The sequence below is a fragment of the Callionymus lyra genome, chromosome 2 (assembly GCF_982586985.1).
Source record: "Callionymus lyra chromosome 2, fCalLyr1.hap1.1, whole genome shotgun sequence".
NCBI lineage: Eukaryota > Metazoa > Chordata > Actinopteri > Syngnathiformes > Callionymidae > Callionymus > Callionymus lyra.
Window position 1 is genome coordinate 21,760,109 of NC_141819.1, and position 17,337 is coordinate 21,777,445.

General features: G+C 41.5%; 1 protein-coding gene across 4 annotated transcripts in view; it reads right to left on the reverse strand.

The window, feature by feature from the left end:
• tanc2b (tetratricopeptide repeat, ankyrin repeat and coiled-coil containing 2b) overlaps positions 1 to 17,337 on the reverse strand; it is an 86,977-nt gene that overhangs the window by 34,238 nt on the left and 35,402 nt on the right. For all 4 annotated transcript variants that reach the window (XM_087784077.1, XM_087784076.1, XM_087784075.1 and 1 more), the window contains one exon: positions 1,422 to 1,532. In XM_087784077.1, coding sequence (XP_087640203.1) covers positions 1,422 to 1,532 — 111 coding nt within the window. The remainder of the gene's footprint in view (positions 1 to 1,421; positions 1,533 to 17,337) is intronic.

Genomic DNA, 17,337 nt, shown 5'->3' on the forward strand with positions numbered 1-17,337 from the left:
CAAGCGAGTCCAGTCGAGGAGGGCCTTCAGGTGGAGAAGAAACGGCGAGATAACAACCCGTAAAGATCACACAACAGCTGCAAGGCTGAGAGAGAATTTCACATTCCTGTATTTCATTCATCTGTGGCCATCATGTGAGCCCCTATCTGGATGAATTCAGATAGATAAAGGTGCTCAACTCAGGATTACTCGTCATTTACATAAGACGTCTCTTCATATATTTCTTCTTGTAGATTATTTTACATAATCTAGATTAATTTATGTGTTGTCTCTTCTTCCATTCTTTCAGGCTGAAAACACATTTTCATCTGATACAATGTGTGAAGAACTTTAATTGGTGCATGATGAATAAATTGAGGCGTCCAAGTGAAGATAAAGTTTCCAAAAGATATTTCATAATAAAGACATTTAGTCTTAAACTAATCAACTTCTATTAACATGTTGAACGTGTGAACACGGACTTTCTTACGTCACTCACCAGGACTACTAAGGGACATCGTCAAAACCCCTCAACTAAGCCTCGGTCGTGTATAAATCCATGTCGGGCGGTGAGTCTTCTCCCCTCGGCGGCTTCACCGATCGCTTCGTCGCTTCCACCTGAAGATCGTCCAGCTCTGTGTGGGCTGAAGACGGATCATCCACGTGCAAGTGCGTCCTCATGCTTCCCTCTCTCGTCCACACGGGACTAGAACACCACAGGGGGGCGTCACCTCAGCTCAGCCTCAAATCTTGTGCTGTAATGAGTAAGGTGTACGTAGGAGGCTGCAGAGACGGACGAGTAATGTTACAAAGACAAACCGCTCGTGTTCGGGGGTTTTATCGGACAAAATGTTCCGACGGATCTACTCTCTGGGCTGCGGCGTCAGCAATCCGACTCGAAAATCAGATCTGAAAGTCACTTGTCCCCGCTGTGAGTCGTGCCAGTGAGCTCTGGTTAAGAGCTAAGACGTCCATCTGTCCGCTCTGGAGACGCCAGTCCCGGAACACTCTACAGCCACTGGACCTTGTCATCGGCTCACTGGTTTAATCTTAGACCTGAATACTAAACCTTGTTTTTAAAGCAACGATAATGACTCAGCAAAAAAAGCGCATGAAAATTCCTTATTATTCACAAGCATGTGCATTTTCTCTGACAATTCTCAGAATAAAAAATAGACTTTCTGGGGCCACATGAACCCCTCTGACTGTATGTTCTTTACGTGGCCCGGACAGGGTCACAATAACAAAACATACAAAAGATAATTTATAAATTACAATTGTATTATTAAACTTATCTTGATCTCCATCTTGATTCTAGCAGTTAGTTTTAATTTGTTATTTTAAAAAATGACAGGTTGGACCAAAACAAAAACACCAATCGTATTTAATAGGTTAGTCGACCTCCACAAACAGAACAAGGGAGGACCCGGACTAGAACTTACCAGGGCAGTATCTGTCCAGATCTGGGTTCTTGCTGGAGGAGTATGTAGGAGAGCTGAGTTCTGAGTGTGGGATACGAGGGCCTTCCACAAACTTTGCTTTCCGCTGAGGAGCTGGGAGCAGACAGTGCACACACACACACACACACACACACACACACACAAAGAGAAGGAGACAACATGGACACACACAAAGAGAGGTGGAAGACGGCGAGACAGAAAGAGAGAAGACAGAAAAGCTCATGAACGTCACATTCAGCTGGATTTCAGTGCAACAAAAGCAAACGCTCCCGTTGGACAAAGCATAAACTCTCTGGAATATGGCAGACGAGTGATTGCAGAGAGCTGCGATCACACCCGGATCACTAATGGTTATATTTCTGGAATGTTCTCACGCCTGACGCAGGCAACAAGTCTGAGACATTTACAAGTTTATATGACGAACGGCGGAGGGAGTGCGACACGATCGGTTCTATTTTCTGCACTGAAACAGGACAGCAAACAGGCTGTCCTCGGCCTTTGCCACAGTCGATCACCAGATCCTGCTCAGAAGACTGAGGGATGGAGTGGTACTGTCTGGTTCTGTTCTGGGCGCAGTTTCAGTGTATCTGCCAATCAAATGAAGTCTGTATCGGGAGATCTGTTGTGTGGAATCCCTCAAGGTTATGTTCTGGGTCCTTTATTGTTTTTGCTGTACTTGATTCCCCTGGGTAAAATCATTCAGGGATTTCCTGATGTTTCTTACCACATTTTTGGTGATGACATCCAGCTTTACTGCTCTTTTCATCCGACTGAGCCCCAGAGGCTGAGCAGCTCGGTCTATTGTTTGCTAGAAATCAAACCATGGCTGGGTGAAAACCCTTTGCAGCTACATTTGGACAAAACTGAAACTTTGGTTATTGCTCCTGATGACAAGTTTCCAGGGTTGAGTCAATACTTGGGTGACTTAGGTAAGTCTTTCAAACTGAGCCTGAGAAATCTGATGTTGTATTTGACAAAGACATGTCTCTAGTTCAACACTGCAGAAAACTGACCAGAAACTGTTTCCTTCAACTGAGAAAAATCTTTAAACTTAGGAAAATTTTGTCACAACATGATCTGGAACTCGTAATCCATGCGTTTGTGTCTTCTCGCCTGGACTATTGTAACAGTTTATTTTCATGTCTTAACAAGAAGGATCTGTCTCTAACCCGCTCTAGTAGAAGAACTCACATTTCTCTGATCCTTAAATCTCTTCACTGGCTGCCAATTTCTTTCAGGATCAATTTTAAATTCTGTTTTTTCCTTCTAGGGCTATTCATGGTCAAGATCCTCCTTAAATCAGTGATCTGATCCAGCCTTATACCCCAGCTCGGGCTCTGAGGTCTGTGGATCAGAATCTACTGATGGTTCCTGAACACGCTTCAGGACCAGAGGAGAGAAATCCTTCCAGACTGTTGCTCCTAATCTTTGGAACGATCTTCCTCTCTCTCTGTGTTTGATGATCTACTGACTCCTTCAAGAAACATCTTAAGACACTTTTATTCGTGCAGGCTTTTCCTTGATTCCCTGAGACTCCTGTGTTTGTCTCTGTGGTGTTTTAACCTTATAAGCATATATTTTATTGGGTATTGATTTGATTGTTTAAGCGCTTTGTGACCCTGGTCTAGAAAAGCGCTCTACAAATATTACTTTCTTACTTACTTACATACAGCTAAACCCTGAGATCCACCTGAAGAACACAAAGAGCCAAAAGTTATAATCCCTCCATCTGGTCCTGATCGTCACCAAGAGAAGGGAGGAAGAGAGGTGGCATCCATATAAGAGCCTGTCAGACCTAACTAGTGTATGATAGAGCTGCTCTATCCTCATCCCACGTGCCTCAGGAAGCATGCATTAACCTGGGGGCACAAAGCTAAGCTTGGTTGGGTCATCGGCTAACACCCGGGAAGCACCTGGCCCAATTTCAGAAACATCTACAGTTGACCAACAAGGTGCAACCTTTTCCTACACAAACAAGCATCTCTACCATAGCAATCGAGAGTCATGAACAGACTGTACAGATACTGTACACAACGCTGGTAGGTGGAAGTTGAACCGAGTGCCCTTGAAAGAGCATGAGGATTTGTGACTCATTCGTATGCAGGCTTACTTTGTTGGACAAAAAGTCCCACCACGCTGAGAACAATGGAGGTCAGTCTTTGTCTCAATTTGACAGTTTGCATAACATCACGAGATCTTGACAGAGCATGAATACCGTTTAACAAATGACTGAGCCTAAATCGTGCGGATGGTTGACCTTTAACAAGTTATACTGTCAAGGAGATGAACCATCTAAAGAAACACACAGTGGAATCATGCAGATCTTATATTCAGATCCATGGATTTGATGAAAAGTGTGGATTCTACAGTAACTCTGAGCTAACTTGGATCTCCACAGGTTCTTCAATGTACCGCCACAAGGTCATATAATGTAGTGTGTGAGGGATCTGTTTCCATTAGCCTGAGATGACTGAAGCACCTGTTCACATCACCAACTCCCTCTGGGCTCCTCCTGAAGTGCTGACAGGGACGAGCAACTTTGTTTACAGTACAGGTCTTCTCCTTCATTAAGTGTGGCCACGTGAAGAATGCTCTAACGTCAACATGTTTGTCTTTCATTAACCGTGATAATGTGTCGCTGCGACTGTTGCTGAGGATCTTTGAGATGGAAGAGGCAAGACAACATTTCCTTAATGTTTCTAATTACCTCATTAAACCAGAGTTAATGTCTAATGACATAACGGGCGGGAGCAAAACATCCAGAGGTATATTCAGCATTTTCTCTATTGGTGAGGGAATTGAACTACCAGGTGGGGGGACATAAGGAGACACATTCTCATTGCTAAACAAGCAAATTAAAAAAAACACTTCTGGATACCACTCTTAAAGTACCATCAATGAGCAATCCATCCATCGTCTTCCTCTTATGCTAGGGAGCGTCAGTGGATGGACAAGAATCTCTGGGGTTTGTTGACTGTCGTGTGTAGTATATTGTAGGAGTGAGATTAATGATTACGAGTTGTTTAATTCAATTGAAACAGGGGAATCAACAAAAAATGGTTATTGTGACATACACCCTGTTCCTCAAAAGTAGTAGGATTCAGGCTGGGGTGATGTTGGTTTATTTAACCATTTCACGATCAGTGTTTTCTACCACAACCAATTCTCATTTCAACATTTATCAGTCAAGGTTGTGGGCCAAAATATATATACATTTGCTAATGTTCTTAACAGGAAGCATGTGTCTACTTTTTATTTTCTTGGAGGTTCAATCCATCTAAATTATCTTGTTTTTTTCTCCTGGACCAAACACTTTTTGGTTCATCGGTTTTACCGTTATCGTAATTATAATTGATGACATCCATAATCTCTGTTCCTTATCTTGAACAGTGGCATATTTACAGGAGAGCATATTAATATGAACATGGAATTTGAACCAACCATAGGGTTATCCCAGTAAAGGAAAGTGTGAACTTGTTTTAACACACTAGATAAACACAGGGATTCTTATAGCGAACATTATTTAGAAACATTTTATTAGTTTACATTTTGTAATTTATTACCAATAGAACATTTATCCAATGGCCTCCAGGATACATATTGTAGTTGATGAGTCCTGGTAAAGCTGAGGAAAAGTACCTGCCTGAGGAAGCCATCTCCCAGATCTATTGAGAAGTTTAAGAGTGACACTATTGCAACTTAAATGAACTGTATTTGTGTCTCTATAGCCGGTGGAAAACATCGAGGATTATAAGAACAGCGTTATGGGACACCTCTAGGTAGACGAGCAGAACTCAGATCCAAGACTCGGCGAACAAAAGATAATTCTCCTGTGTGTCATCTTGCCTCTCTCACCTCTGTGAAGTGAGACGATTGGATTAAGTCCTCTCTTCGGATCCAGGAGACTAAACCCCCTGCGATTCTGTTGTGCCAACCTGAGGACTGTGTCAGAGATGGCAACAGGCAAACCCACCGCACTAATGAGCTTATGAATAAATATTTCGGCTGCACATGTGCGAGGCTGCGAATTAGATCGTCGTTGCCAGGGTGTGAAGATGAATATGTATGTGTTCATGTTAGATTAGACGCCCTACAAAAGGAAGGGGGACACACCGAGGCCTCAGTGGAATGACAAAGGATAAGGTGAACGATCCGATAATTCTCCTGAGACCGTGAGGGGTTAATGGAAATGTTTATTGACGCAAGACAATATTGTGGTTGAAACAGTCGTTTGCATATGAAACAGTCCAACCTCTTTATAAATGATGCTAATATTTACTTTGATGTTACAATATCAAACTTCTTAGCTTCAATGGATACAAGTCACAACTGTGCTTAAATATTTCGTTTTGAAATGATACATCATCTGTAGTTGGTTCCGTTGATCACATAATGAGTGAAAAACTATTAAGAAGCGAATTAAAATGTACCTACATGTTGCATTCATGATTTCCTGAGACGCTCCCTGTATGAGCTCATGACAGGAAGTATCACCATCGTTTTCATCCATTGTTTACATCGGTAAATAGGTGCTGCCGTATGACCCATTGCACATTCGAAAACCTCAAAAGCCTGCGTTGCAATATAGTTTACAGAAGAAGAAACATTCAATTTGTTGTCAAGGCAGAATCAAAACACAGTTACTTCTCTTTCTATTAATATTTCATTGAAAATCATGTCGCGCGCCTTTTAAAGGTGAGTTCAAATCCAATTTCCAACTTTCAAATTGGATTGTTTTTTTCCATTTAAATTGTCTGTGTATCTTAAACAAGAACAACGCTCTCTGGCCCATTTACCCACTGATTGATTCAAGCTGCTTAGCATAACTATGGGTTCTAGGAAGGGACATCTTTATGTCCTGTATAGGCCTGCTTTCACGTTCTTTAAAAAAAGTAATTAAACAAGTCGAATCCCGACAAGCTTGTGCACACGTAACCGGAGTAGTAGTAGAGCCACTTTAATTGATGTGAAATGAAACAATGACCTGTCGCTTAGCAACCCAAGATCAAAACAGAGGATGTGACAGTTAGCTACCATCACTTTCACTGCTGCTGCAGCTTTGATGTACGTGGGCATTTGTGTGTATGTGTGAGAGTCTATCATGACAGGGAGGATTAGCTCCACAAGGTGAGCCACAGCCAGAATATTAAAGAGGCAGAGGAGGGGATGGATTTATAAAGATGCTCATTAGACCAGCTAAATCTCTCAGAAAGAGCTGTTTACCCCTTAATTTTCTCGTAACCCCCGTGGGCCGGCAGAAACCATGGCTCAAAGTCAATCAAAAATTTGTGATGGTTAAAATTAAACGACATGTACTAGCGCCATGAATCTTGAGGCGCTTTGAATTGGCCGCTCCTGATCTCTATATCAACGTTGTAAAGTCGATTTCAGCTCAGAATCTCTGTTCGATACCGACTCAAGTGTGTGCTCCAGTTGTCACTTCCATCCTGGGGGAGGAAGATAAGAGGATGAGTGGACTGGACGCACAGAGCAGATCTAACGTTTGGATTTATTTAAAACATTTTTATATCATGTTGAACCGTCCCAATAACCTGCTCTATAGCAGTGGGTCAGAGACATCAGTTGCATTTATTTTCATAGCACAGATACCTGGACCTTTCTAAGGAAAAGATCAAGAGAAGCTAACAAACTAATTCCCAGGCCGACTTTGGCAAGAGTTTCCTTTACATTGCACTGACGTTGTTTTAACAGTGAAGGACCCAAAAACAACCATGTTCAATGTAACATAGGTGCTTCTATAATGGGTGTGTACCGGTAATCGTTACAATACAAACTTAATTTAAAACATATATATAATATTTGGCCTTCCACTGGCCCTGCTACCTACTCTTGGTGGACATGGCTAATGGTGTAAAACCTTTTGGAGTGACAAACCTTATTCCTACTTCTGTTTTTTTTTTAATGGTTGGTTTGTCTCTTGTGTTCGGAGTCTTATGGATTTACTCTTTAGTGAGTTTCTGACCAATGAGTGGCCGCCAGTCGGTCGACGTCACCCTGTTAGTGCAGGCTCGGCTCACTTGGAATTGGAGCGTAGCAGGTAATAAAAATAGTATACGCTTCGATAACAGTGCTGGTGGAAACTCAACATAAACCGGGAAGACGTTTGAAAAGGGCCATTATTGCTACAACTTAAGTGCCGTGGCCTGTGTACTTATATTAGAATAAACCTGTGCTGTGTCTCAAATCGCATACTTGCCTACTCAAAGTTAGTATTTTTAGTGCGTAGGTGAGTCTCAATTCTTAGTATGCGAAATGTAGTGCGCCATGCACACTAAATTGCCGTACTAAAACGCCCACAAAACTGAGTATGGTTCGATGGAAACTAACCACCCTAAACGGCCGCCATCTTAGTGACGCTGTAAACGGAAGTTACGTCATATATATACAGTATATATATATATATATATATATATTCACATACGTACAGGTGTATTTTCCGCAGCAGTATGAGACGTCTTCGCTGCTGATACCAGCTTAAATATCTCGCGTATATTTCGAGTCTCATATTTTTTCTTTATTTCTTTTTCCAAACTTGCAAAACGTGCTGCCAGCAGGTGTCGATAGCGTTCCAACAGCTGGTTGCAACCATCGTAAAATAGAAGTAGAAGAAGAAGCTGTCATGTAATTTCCGGTTAGTGCGTAGCGACAGTGTTTGATTTGAGACATACTATCTTCGGAGAATTTGCTTACTAGTTAGTATGTATCCTGATGCATACAAACTTCTAGTATACTAAGAGAAGTATGCGATTCGAGACACAGCACTGCATTTAATAAGGTAGTATAACACCTAACCTTAAGGCATACCAAGTAGCGCGTCTTAAGCATTCAAGTGTTTCAAGGAAAAACTACAAGTCTTCAAATATCCAGTGGGGATTCCATCTCTTTAGGCCTTACGTGACCTAATGGAACAACATTTTCTATGTCACTCAGTTTCAAAGCCTAGCCTTCAGCAGAATCTCTGACTTGTTAATAGTTATAAATATTATATGTCTTTTCATCAATCTTGCCTGAACAAACGTAGTGTGTGCAAAGAGTATATGAAAACATCTGTCCGGCTCCATGTGTGTTTCCAGGGTACGTGTTGTGGCAGGAACACAACGATCGTCTGAGTTGTCGTGGAGCTCAAGAGCTTAATTGCGTGACTCACCTTCATCGGTGGAAACGAAGCTAAAAATAAAAAAGAACAAGGTGATGATGACCACGTAACAGCTTCAATTCTCTATCCGCGTTCTCTCGGTTTCACGTAACATACCATTTCTCTGCTTCAACCCTGAGGTGTCACACCAGAGGTCGGCACTTTCACCAAAGTAGAGTCATAATAGTCAAGGACGCGGCTCGCTCCGAGGACTAATAATAACTCGGCAGCCATGACCTCCGTTCCACAATTTACCTCCTTCTACGCCGCGGTAGCACTTCGGAACCACTCCCCGGATCCTCCCGTGCACACTATCTTATTGGAACGCGACACAATCACGGCGGCGGAATTTCGGATTCAATTAAGAGAATCCAGATTAAGCTTCACGATATCATTGAAGTTCCTCCACGTCTGTTTTTTTTTATGTAATCCCGGCGACTGATCCCGGCAGCGATCTAGACAAACGCCTCGCAGCGCTCCGGCGCCACGAAGTGACAGAGCGAGCCGGCAAGATAGACAAGTGGAGAATGTTAATGCAGCGGCTGGTGTCACCGAGCAGTAATCCAGGAGGGTTTGGATGAGCTGCCGTTCATACGCAGGATCACTTCTTATGTAGAAATGTTTGCTCAGCGCTCCACAGTGTTCACGGATTGGGGGTGTGTGTGTGTGACCCACAGCTCGGTTTTGTAAGCAAATCATTATCATGTCTATTAATAGCACACTGCGGGCTTCTCTCTTCCTCTCCATGAAACAGACTCCCAGGTAAAACTAGTGCTATTGACTTTTTTATTTTGCTAAAGACACTGTTCAAACCTCTACCTAATGCTTTAAATCAATAGGATATCCGTTCTGTAGGAACAGAAAGAGTGAGGATCTTTAAGGAAGCAAGTCAGCATAGAGGCTAACTTACCAGGAATATCTTCTGTTTCACTAACTGGAGCGGTATGTTGTGAATTAAATCAGTTAAAATAGAGTCTCAGGGATGTAAAGGAGAAAAGGGGAAAGACATAGATCCGACAGAAAGCGGATTAAGTTATGCTGCGCGTCAAGGCGTAAACATTTTTGGTGACGCCTTGATTAAATACCACAATGTAAACTGCAGGAAAACCACAGTTGAGTCCTTTGCTACGTAATGTGAAAACCAAAATAGAAAACTATCCTACTTCGAGGTTTCGGGAAGCTTGTTGTAACAACCACATTGGACAGTCACTCATGACTGACTGAGTAAACCCGTGACAATTGATCTATCATCCATCCTCACTATAACATTTATCACTGTGGGAAAACTACCTCTTTCAGCAGTTGAATAACACCCAAGAAATCCAATCTTAAGTTATAGCTCAGCTCACCTCGAACTATCTTTGAATGTTGGGTCAACTTTCTACAACCTAGTAAAAAAAAGGTCACCATTGTTCCTGGATCTTGTCCTTGTCATCAGTAATTTCATCCAGAATGTCAGCAAATTAACTTCAATCAGAAAATGAAACGCACTCAAAATGCTATAAAAGACCATTACGGAACCAGTTCCGGAAGTATGAAAGCCTTGTGAAATTAGTCATCAATTTTCTGTACGGTTGAGCAGTAGTTTTCATCTCTAAATTCCAATCATCCAAGTTTATTAGGCGCCGCAGAAGGGCTGCTCGGTTTCTCTTCTATTGCTTGTTTTGTGTGTTCATCTCATTTCCTTCCTGTTTTCCGTAATGCCACCACAAAACAAAATGTCTTTTTTAAAACACTGGCAATAAAAGTTTCTGATTCTGATATGGTCAGCTTCACATTAATAACCTTTACCATAGATCACTCCCAACACACAGCATTTCTATAAGAGGAACAAAAATCAGCATCTTATTCCAGAACAGAGCAACATCGTCCTACAGACTGATGACTTCTTGTCTCTTAGTGATAAAGATTTGAATTGTGAACGAGTTGATTTGGTTCCTCAAATTAACCCTCTTTTGGATGAATACCAGCCCAGGGGGGGTCTGTGGAATAAAGCCTTTTTTAGTTTTCATCTTTAGAAATTAAGCTTTTAATTAACCTGTGTCTCAAGATAAAAGGATTAAAAAAAAAATGGCACAGCAGTCTTGATTTACAGTTGGAGGAGCCGTCATGAAAAGTGCAAACCAAACTCATCTACAGTATCATTCGCTCAGCCTTGACAATTGAGAGACGCCGGTGATAAAATATGCCTCATATTTCAGAGGTGGATAGATCATTTTACTGATAACAAAGAGCAAGGATTGAATTGAGATTTTGCGGTACAGATGAGGTATAACCAATATAAAAAAATAAATCTGAGATTGTCTACCTCTGAGCCTAGGCATAGAGGCCAGCAGCGGAAAATTACATCTTTATCTTGTCCTGGTTCTGCCCTGTGGTCTTCTAATAAAACCCATATCAACCGTCCGTTTCCATGGTCAGGTAATGGACCCGAGTTTGTGGTGAAAAGAAAATCAATTTTCCAAACGTAACACAGTTAAATGAACACACGTGCTTAGGCTTCTTCACTGGTCACTGCCAGCTTGTGTCATATCAAACAAGACCACCATGTTAGATTATCTCTACTTAGCAACACTATCCATCACTCCTTTAATAAAAAGTAGCTTCAATTATTGATCAGAATATTTGTTTCTGAGCTTTAAAAGGCAATAGTTCAGGATCTCCTTGTGGATTCACTATCAATAACCCCGACAACTTCTAACAAAAGGACAGAAAAAGATGATGTTCTCTTTGCACCACCATAGACTAACCAGTATTCACACATATTGGTGAGTTATGCATCTATTTAACACCAGCACCAGCCAAGCTTATTCAGTATGAACAAAGAAGTGCTGAAGTGAAAGCATCATGGGACAATTGTGACAGACGATCAGGCAACTGACGAGGAAAAAAAAAACAACCTTTGATATGAAACAACTTTTACTGTGCAGGATATTTCTGATATTTCAAGCTAGTATGAAAGGGAAGCAGCTATTTTCGTCTTCATGTGCCGCTATCTTTAAACTTCTCTCAGAACTGCTCGTTCAGAAAAATGTCAGAGACGGAACAAAGTAAAGGAAACTATTTATGGCTGTTTTCTGAGTGCATAGTGAGGTCGTGTATCACGATAATGACCTAGATTCATCCATTTATCTGGGTTTTAGTGATAATGTACAAGGTTTATTTGTCCTTTTTCATTTGACGCATTTACTTTAACAATTATTATTTTTGTTTCTGATACTTAATTCTTCATCTCGGGATGGCTTGACCAACTTTTACGGACCAAACTAAATCCGTTTACCTTATGTTCTTATACGTTTCCGTCATCCTGAAAGTGGTAAAACATTTAAAGTTTGATAGGTTCCTCTTTCACTAATCAATATATCACCAAAATGTAATGTAAAAAATAAATTAAATTGAAGTTTCTACATCCACCAACATATATGTATGCTACAACCAGTCCTGAATAGGTAAGTTTTTGGAATGACTTTTTTCAGTTTAAGTTTGAGTTTAACTTTTCTTTTTACTTTCTTGGGTAGTCCAGCGTTAGCCACATTGCTAATGTTGTTGATAAAGTTATAGATTTCTAATGTTACAGGATTACTTCACTACCCCCTCCTGTTACTTCCATATGATCTACATGTGATGTAGGTCCTTGAAAGTCTTTGATATCTAGAAAATTACAATTTGGAAAGTGCTTGGAGGCTTCGTCATAGACACAAGAGATTCTTCAGCCCATGCTTTCATCCAGTGTCTCAGTTCTATAAAGGCTGATATGACATTAAAACCAATCACACGATATATGACTAGAAACATCCATATGTTGGATAAAGAGTATGTGTGTATGCCAAAGAAATTAATCACATTCTTGATGACAAATGCATCAAACCATGTATAAATACTCAATATGTTTTATTTAATTACTTGTTTATTGTAATATATTGCGCAACTAAAGATACATTTGTTTAGACAAATGTAATGCTAAGAAGAAATATAGTTCTTAAGAGTTTAATTCAAGAACTGCTTTCTAGAAATATTCCATGTTACCTTGATAACCACTTAAGTTCTTACATCAATAGTCAGCAAGGCTGATCTAGTTTTAACAGGACAAAGTTGGAAAAACGTGTTTTGTTGACAAGGAAGAATATATACAGTATATATATATAATTATATTTACACAGTTTATAAAAGTTACAAACAATCTTATTTAAAAAAAAAGAATGAGTCGTTTTGATTCAGTTTCCGGCTGCAGTAACCGAAATACTAAGCCGGGGCATACATATATGTTGACTTATGTTTTATTAATGATTAGGAAAGTTAGCTTAATTTATACAACAATCTTGAAAATTGTATTTCACAAACCTTAACTATAATTACAAGTAAAATAACATAATGATTGAAAAGAAAATACGGTTGTTGTTTTCTCAAGCGGATCAGATGAACTGGATATACAACTGATGTTTCAGGACCAAAAATTGGAGCTATGTAAAAACAATTATTTTAGACAAACCTTGAGTTTGACACATGTTTGATATTCTCACATCCATTTTGTTAAGATAAAGCAAATGTACCTTTATCTTTACTTCATCCATATTTTCATAATTCAATAGACACATGATTTTTGCTTGAGCTTCAATTCTGCCATTTTAGTTTTACATAATCGTTTGACCGGTGATGTTCTTTGAGTCACCAGCCAAACATTAGCAGCCTGCAAATGCTAGCATTTCTTTTAAGTTGATTCACATTAGAGAAAAATATCAAAGTTCTTCTTTTTTTTAAGTCAGTAACCATAAGGTTTGAATTCTGATCTAGTTGTAAAAAACTGTTTCCACCTTCCATCCTCACGTCCGTTGGCGTGGCAGGAGGTCTGGTGATGATATTGTGACGCAAACCTTGAGCCCGCCGACAAGGTGAGCTCATCAAAACACCCGTCAGGTGGCCCGAGGAGGAGGCGCGATTTCCGCTTGTGACGACTTCATAAAAAAACGCTTTACCTCAACCTAAAGATAACGGTAATTATCGAGACATTCTGTTCTTTTCTCACTACGACCGGAGTTCCTGCGAGACGACACGGGCGGGGGCTGCAGAAGATGCCGGACAAGCCATCAACAATTATCCAGCAACTTTAGCTCCGTTTACGTGTCGTAACGCTTCACTTGGAAAAGTGAGACACACACACCAACAAGCACTTAGCCGCCCACTGCAAAAAACACACACACTCGGAATTCAACCCTCGCTGACGCAGAGAACGCACCAGGGTAAAAAAAAAAAAGGTTGATTCACCTCGAGCCCACATCATCACATCCACAGACCCATCCAGGCTAAAAACGAGTCAGTGCTCACGCGGGTCTGGACCAGGGGGAGAAGAAGAAGGAGGAGGAGGAGGGTGTGGCAGCGCTCACCATTCTCAAAACAGAAGGCGCATTCCTGAAGGTACGACTCCCGTCTTTGGACTCGCGGCGGCACGAGCGCTCTGCCTTGCCCCAGAGATGACCAGTTCATTCACGGAGGGAACGGAAGGTGAAGACGCCGGAGACGGAGCAGGTGGGGTCTGAAGGATGGATGGATGCGGCTCCTTGCCTTTCCCTCCTTGAGAAATTCTCCACAGGTTTCAGATGCTACTCGCTCGCCTCAGTCGCAGAAACTGATACAGATCCAGGCAGTGATGGGAGGAGCGCGAGCGGGAGGAGGAGGAGGAGGAGGAGGAGGGAGGGAGGAAGAGCGCAGTGTCACAGGGGAGAGAGAGAGAAAGAGAGAGTGGGAGAATGGATGGAGGGATGGAGGGGGGGGTGGTGGAGGTGACACTTTGGAGAAACCAAACACTGACAGGTGAGCGAAAGCTTCGACAGCATCCAGCGCCCCTGCGACTGCATTAGCATGTTATCTATAGAGAAGCTCCGGCGCCGCCTCGCTCTCCAGTCCAGGTCTCCCACAGATGAATGGTGCAGTGCTGCTGTTGTCATGGCAACCGCGGAGCAAAAAAAAAAAGCAGGGGGAGGATTCAAGAAAGTGCGATTGGGAAAAAAAAAAATTGCAAAAAAAAAAAAAAAGGGAGGGAATTATTAGACGTCACGTTACACCACTGTGACATTTCAGGTTTCGATCAAAACCTGCGGCACTTTCAGTCCGTCCCGGTTTCACCCTGCTGTCGGTTCGGATCCCACAGGAGGCCAAAGATTCCTAGTGGATCATCTTCACCTCACTGGTGTTTTTTTTTTGTACCCTTCTAATTAATCTCCTTCCGTCACAGTCATCTCCCCGAGGTGATGCTTCCCACCAGCATTTACAATAACAAGTCCTCAAGACGAGAGCTGCTGCTGCTTTCACTGGTTTAGGAATCTCTGCAGTCAGGTGACTCCTTCCACGCTGCTGGAGCTCTTTCATTTGTTTTGAGTCAAACAGGAAGTGGTTTAGCACCGCTGCCTAATCACTCCGTGTTACTACACTCCCAACACTCCAAACGGAGACTTTGTGGCATGTTCCCAATCCAGCTAGTCGTGTCATTTAACCTGGAATTGATCGAAATACAAGATAATAATATTCAGTAAACAACTACCTTGTTTTCTTAAAACAATGCTCATCAATTAAGTACTGACTCATGACTAACAGATAGAAAAGAAGACATGAAATGCCTAAAAAGCACCGTTTTTCTCAGTACAATGACACAGCTATTGATGTAAGAACTTATACATTATGATCCATTTATGTTCTTATCATTTTATTTGTACAAACAAATGTACCTTAAGTCGTACCAGACGTTCAAATCTACAGGAAATCAAGGAAAGCACCAGCAGGGGTCAGTGTTTCAGAGTCACCTTAGAATACTAGAGAGCGGAATATATTTCATCTCCGTCTGAAGTCATTTCATGCCGCTTCCATCTGACCTGCTCGGCTCCTCACAATCAACAGTCTATCAAAGTAAAACCCGTGAAGATTCAAAAGTCTGCGGCTCGTCATGGCAGTTAATCCTCGCGCTTCTCCGCGGCGCCCCCTGAGGGCGTCATTCTTCCTTTTCAATTACCCGCCACAGCTCTTAACGTCTACCTGCGACGGGGAAAAAAAGGGCCAATTTTCCAGCAGGGACGTGGCAGAAATAATGCCTGTGACGGAGGCGGCGCTCGCTCTCCAGGTGCGGCGGCGGCGGCGAGGACGAGGACGAGTTGATTGATAAGTCCCAAATGTCAGCGTTCATTACCGGTGATGGAAGGAAAAAAAAACAACCTCAGATGTGCCAATTTAAGTGAAAGGTGCGACAAGACGATGAGGGAAATGTCAAGACTTTATTTACGCAGATAAACAAAGACAGAAGGTGCCGCTGGGATTTGACGGGGTTTGGATTGAGGAGGAGGAACTTTTTAGTGACAAAAAGGAAGCAGGATGAGAGATTCTCAACGACCACTCAAGTTGTGTTGAAGAAGTACAGAATATTAATCACTATACAAGTGGTTTTTCCTTTTCCCATCCTATTCCTGCCAAGCATTATGCATTACTGTGGTTTACAATAATAATAAAGCAGCACTTTTTTGTTCATACTTTCTTAAATGATAGTTTCATCCTGAATCATAATGACTCACAGTAGAACTATCTCGCTATTATATTATCAATGTTCTGCGCCCCACCTGTGCCTGTGGGTGTCATGTGACCACCGAACTACTGTACAGCAGTATGTCAAACAGTGTTTTCATGTGAAGTACTGAGAAACTTTTACCAGGAGGACAAAACCAGAAACTGACACAACGAGAGCCTTTCTCTCGTCTTGTAAACAAATGCATTTATATCATTCAGACACTAGAGGGAGACAGAAATAATATTTAAAATTGTACGTGTTGTGGCTTTACACAAAAAGAGGCTTTATCTGGTTTTGGAGTAAATTTAACAATATCATTATCTCAGATTATGACACACACATGAACTTCTATTATTTCCAACATTCCAGAATAATCAATAGCAATTTCACTTTCTTAAGTGTTAAATTATTTTACATTAAGCAAAAAACTTTGCCCAAAATAACTTACAATGGATCAATCAGGCAGATCCAAGCGCCCACACTGGGAGACTTACTGGGATGCAAACACATCACCTCCTCATCCGAAGTGGCTAGAAAGTGAGCAACCCAGCAGGTATGATAAAAGTCAACATCTGAGGGAAAATGGTTCATTTGTTCTGTCGCCAGAGCAAAGTTAGCTTTACGTTTGTCTGGACTTGAGGCAACAAGAACTCGCATGACTCAGCACACTTTTGTTCAAATATCCAGGCAATGGTTAGGAAGTTTCAACACACTATCAAACTCAAGTATTTTGAGCCAATTTGTACATTTCCTGTTGCGACCCTCAGACCGATCGTGACGTTTGATTGATTCAATTATTGAAAGAAAAGCAGCTCAGCGGAGAACAGGGCAGAGACCAGGTGAGGACAACTCTTATCAGAGATTAGCCCTCTCGACCGAGAGTAATTATCATCACCATGACGACTACAAATAAATAAAAGAGGGAGAAGATTTCAAATCCTCATTCTGTAGTTTTACATGTGAGGATGTCCTTCAAACAATTGCACAGCAGGGGGTCCAAATGTTCAAATAAACTCTAATAACTGTGTCCAGACAGCTTTGCTTTCGAAGTAGTTCTTGGATGATCTGTCCCCAAAAATGGTCCCCAGAGTTTTCACTTGGTCAAGACCAGATGGACGTAGAACACTTTAATAAAGACCGACCGAGTCTCATTAAGTAAAAGTAATAAATCAATTAAAATCAACATTTCTGAAAAA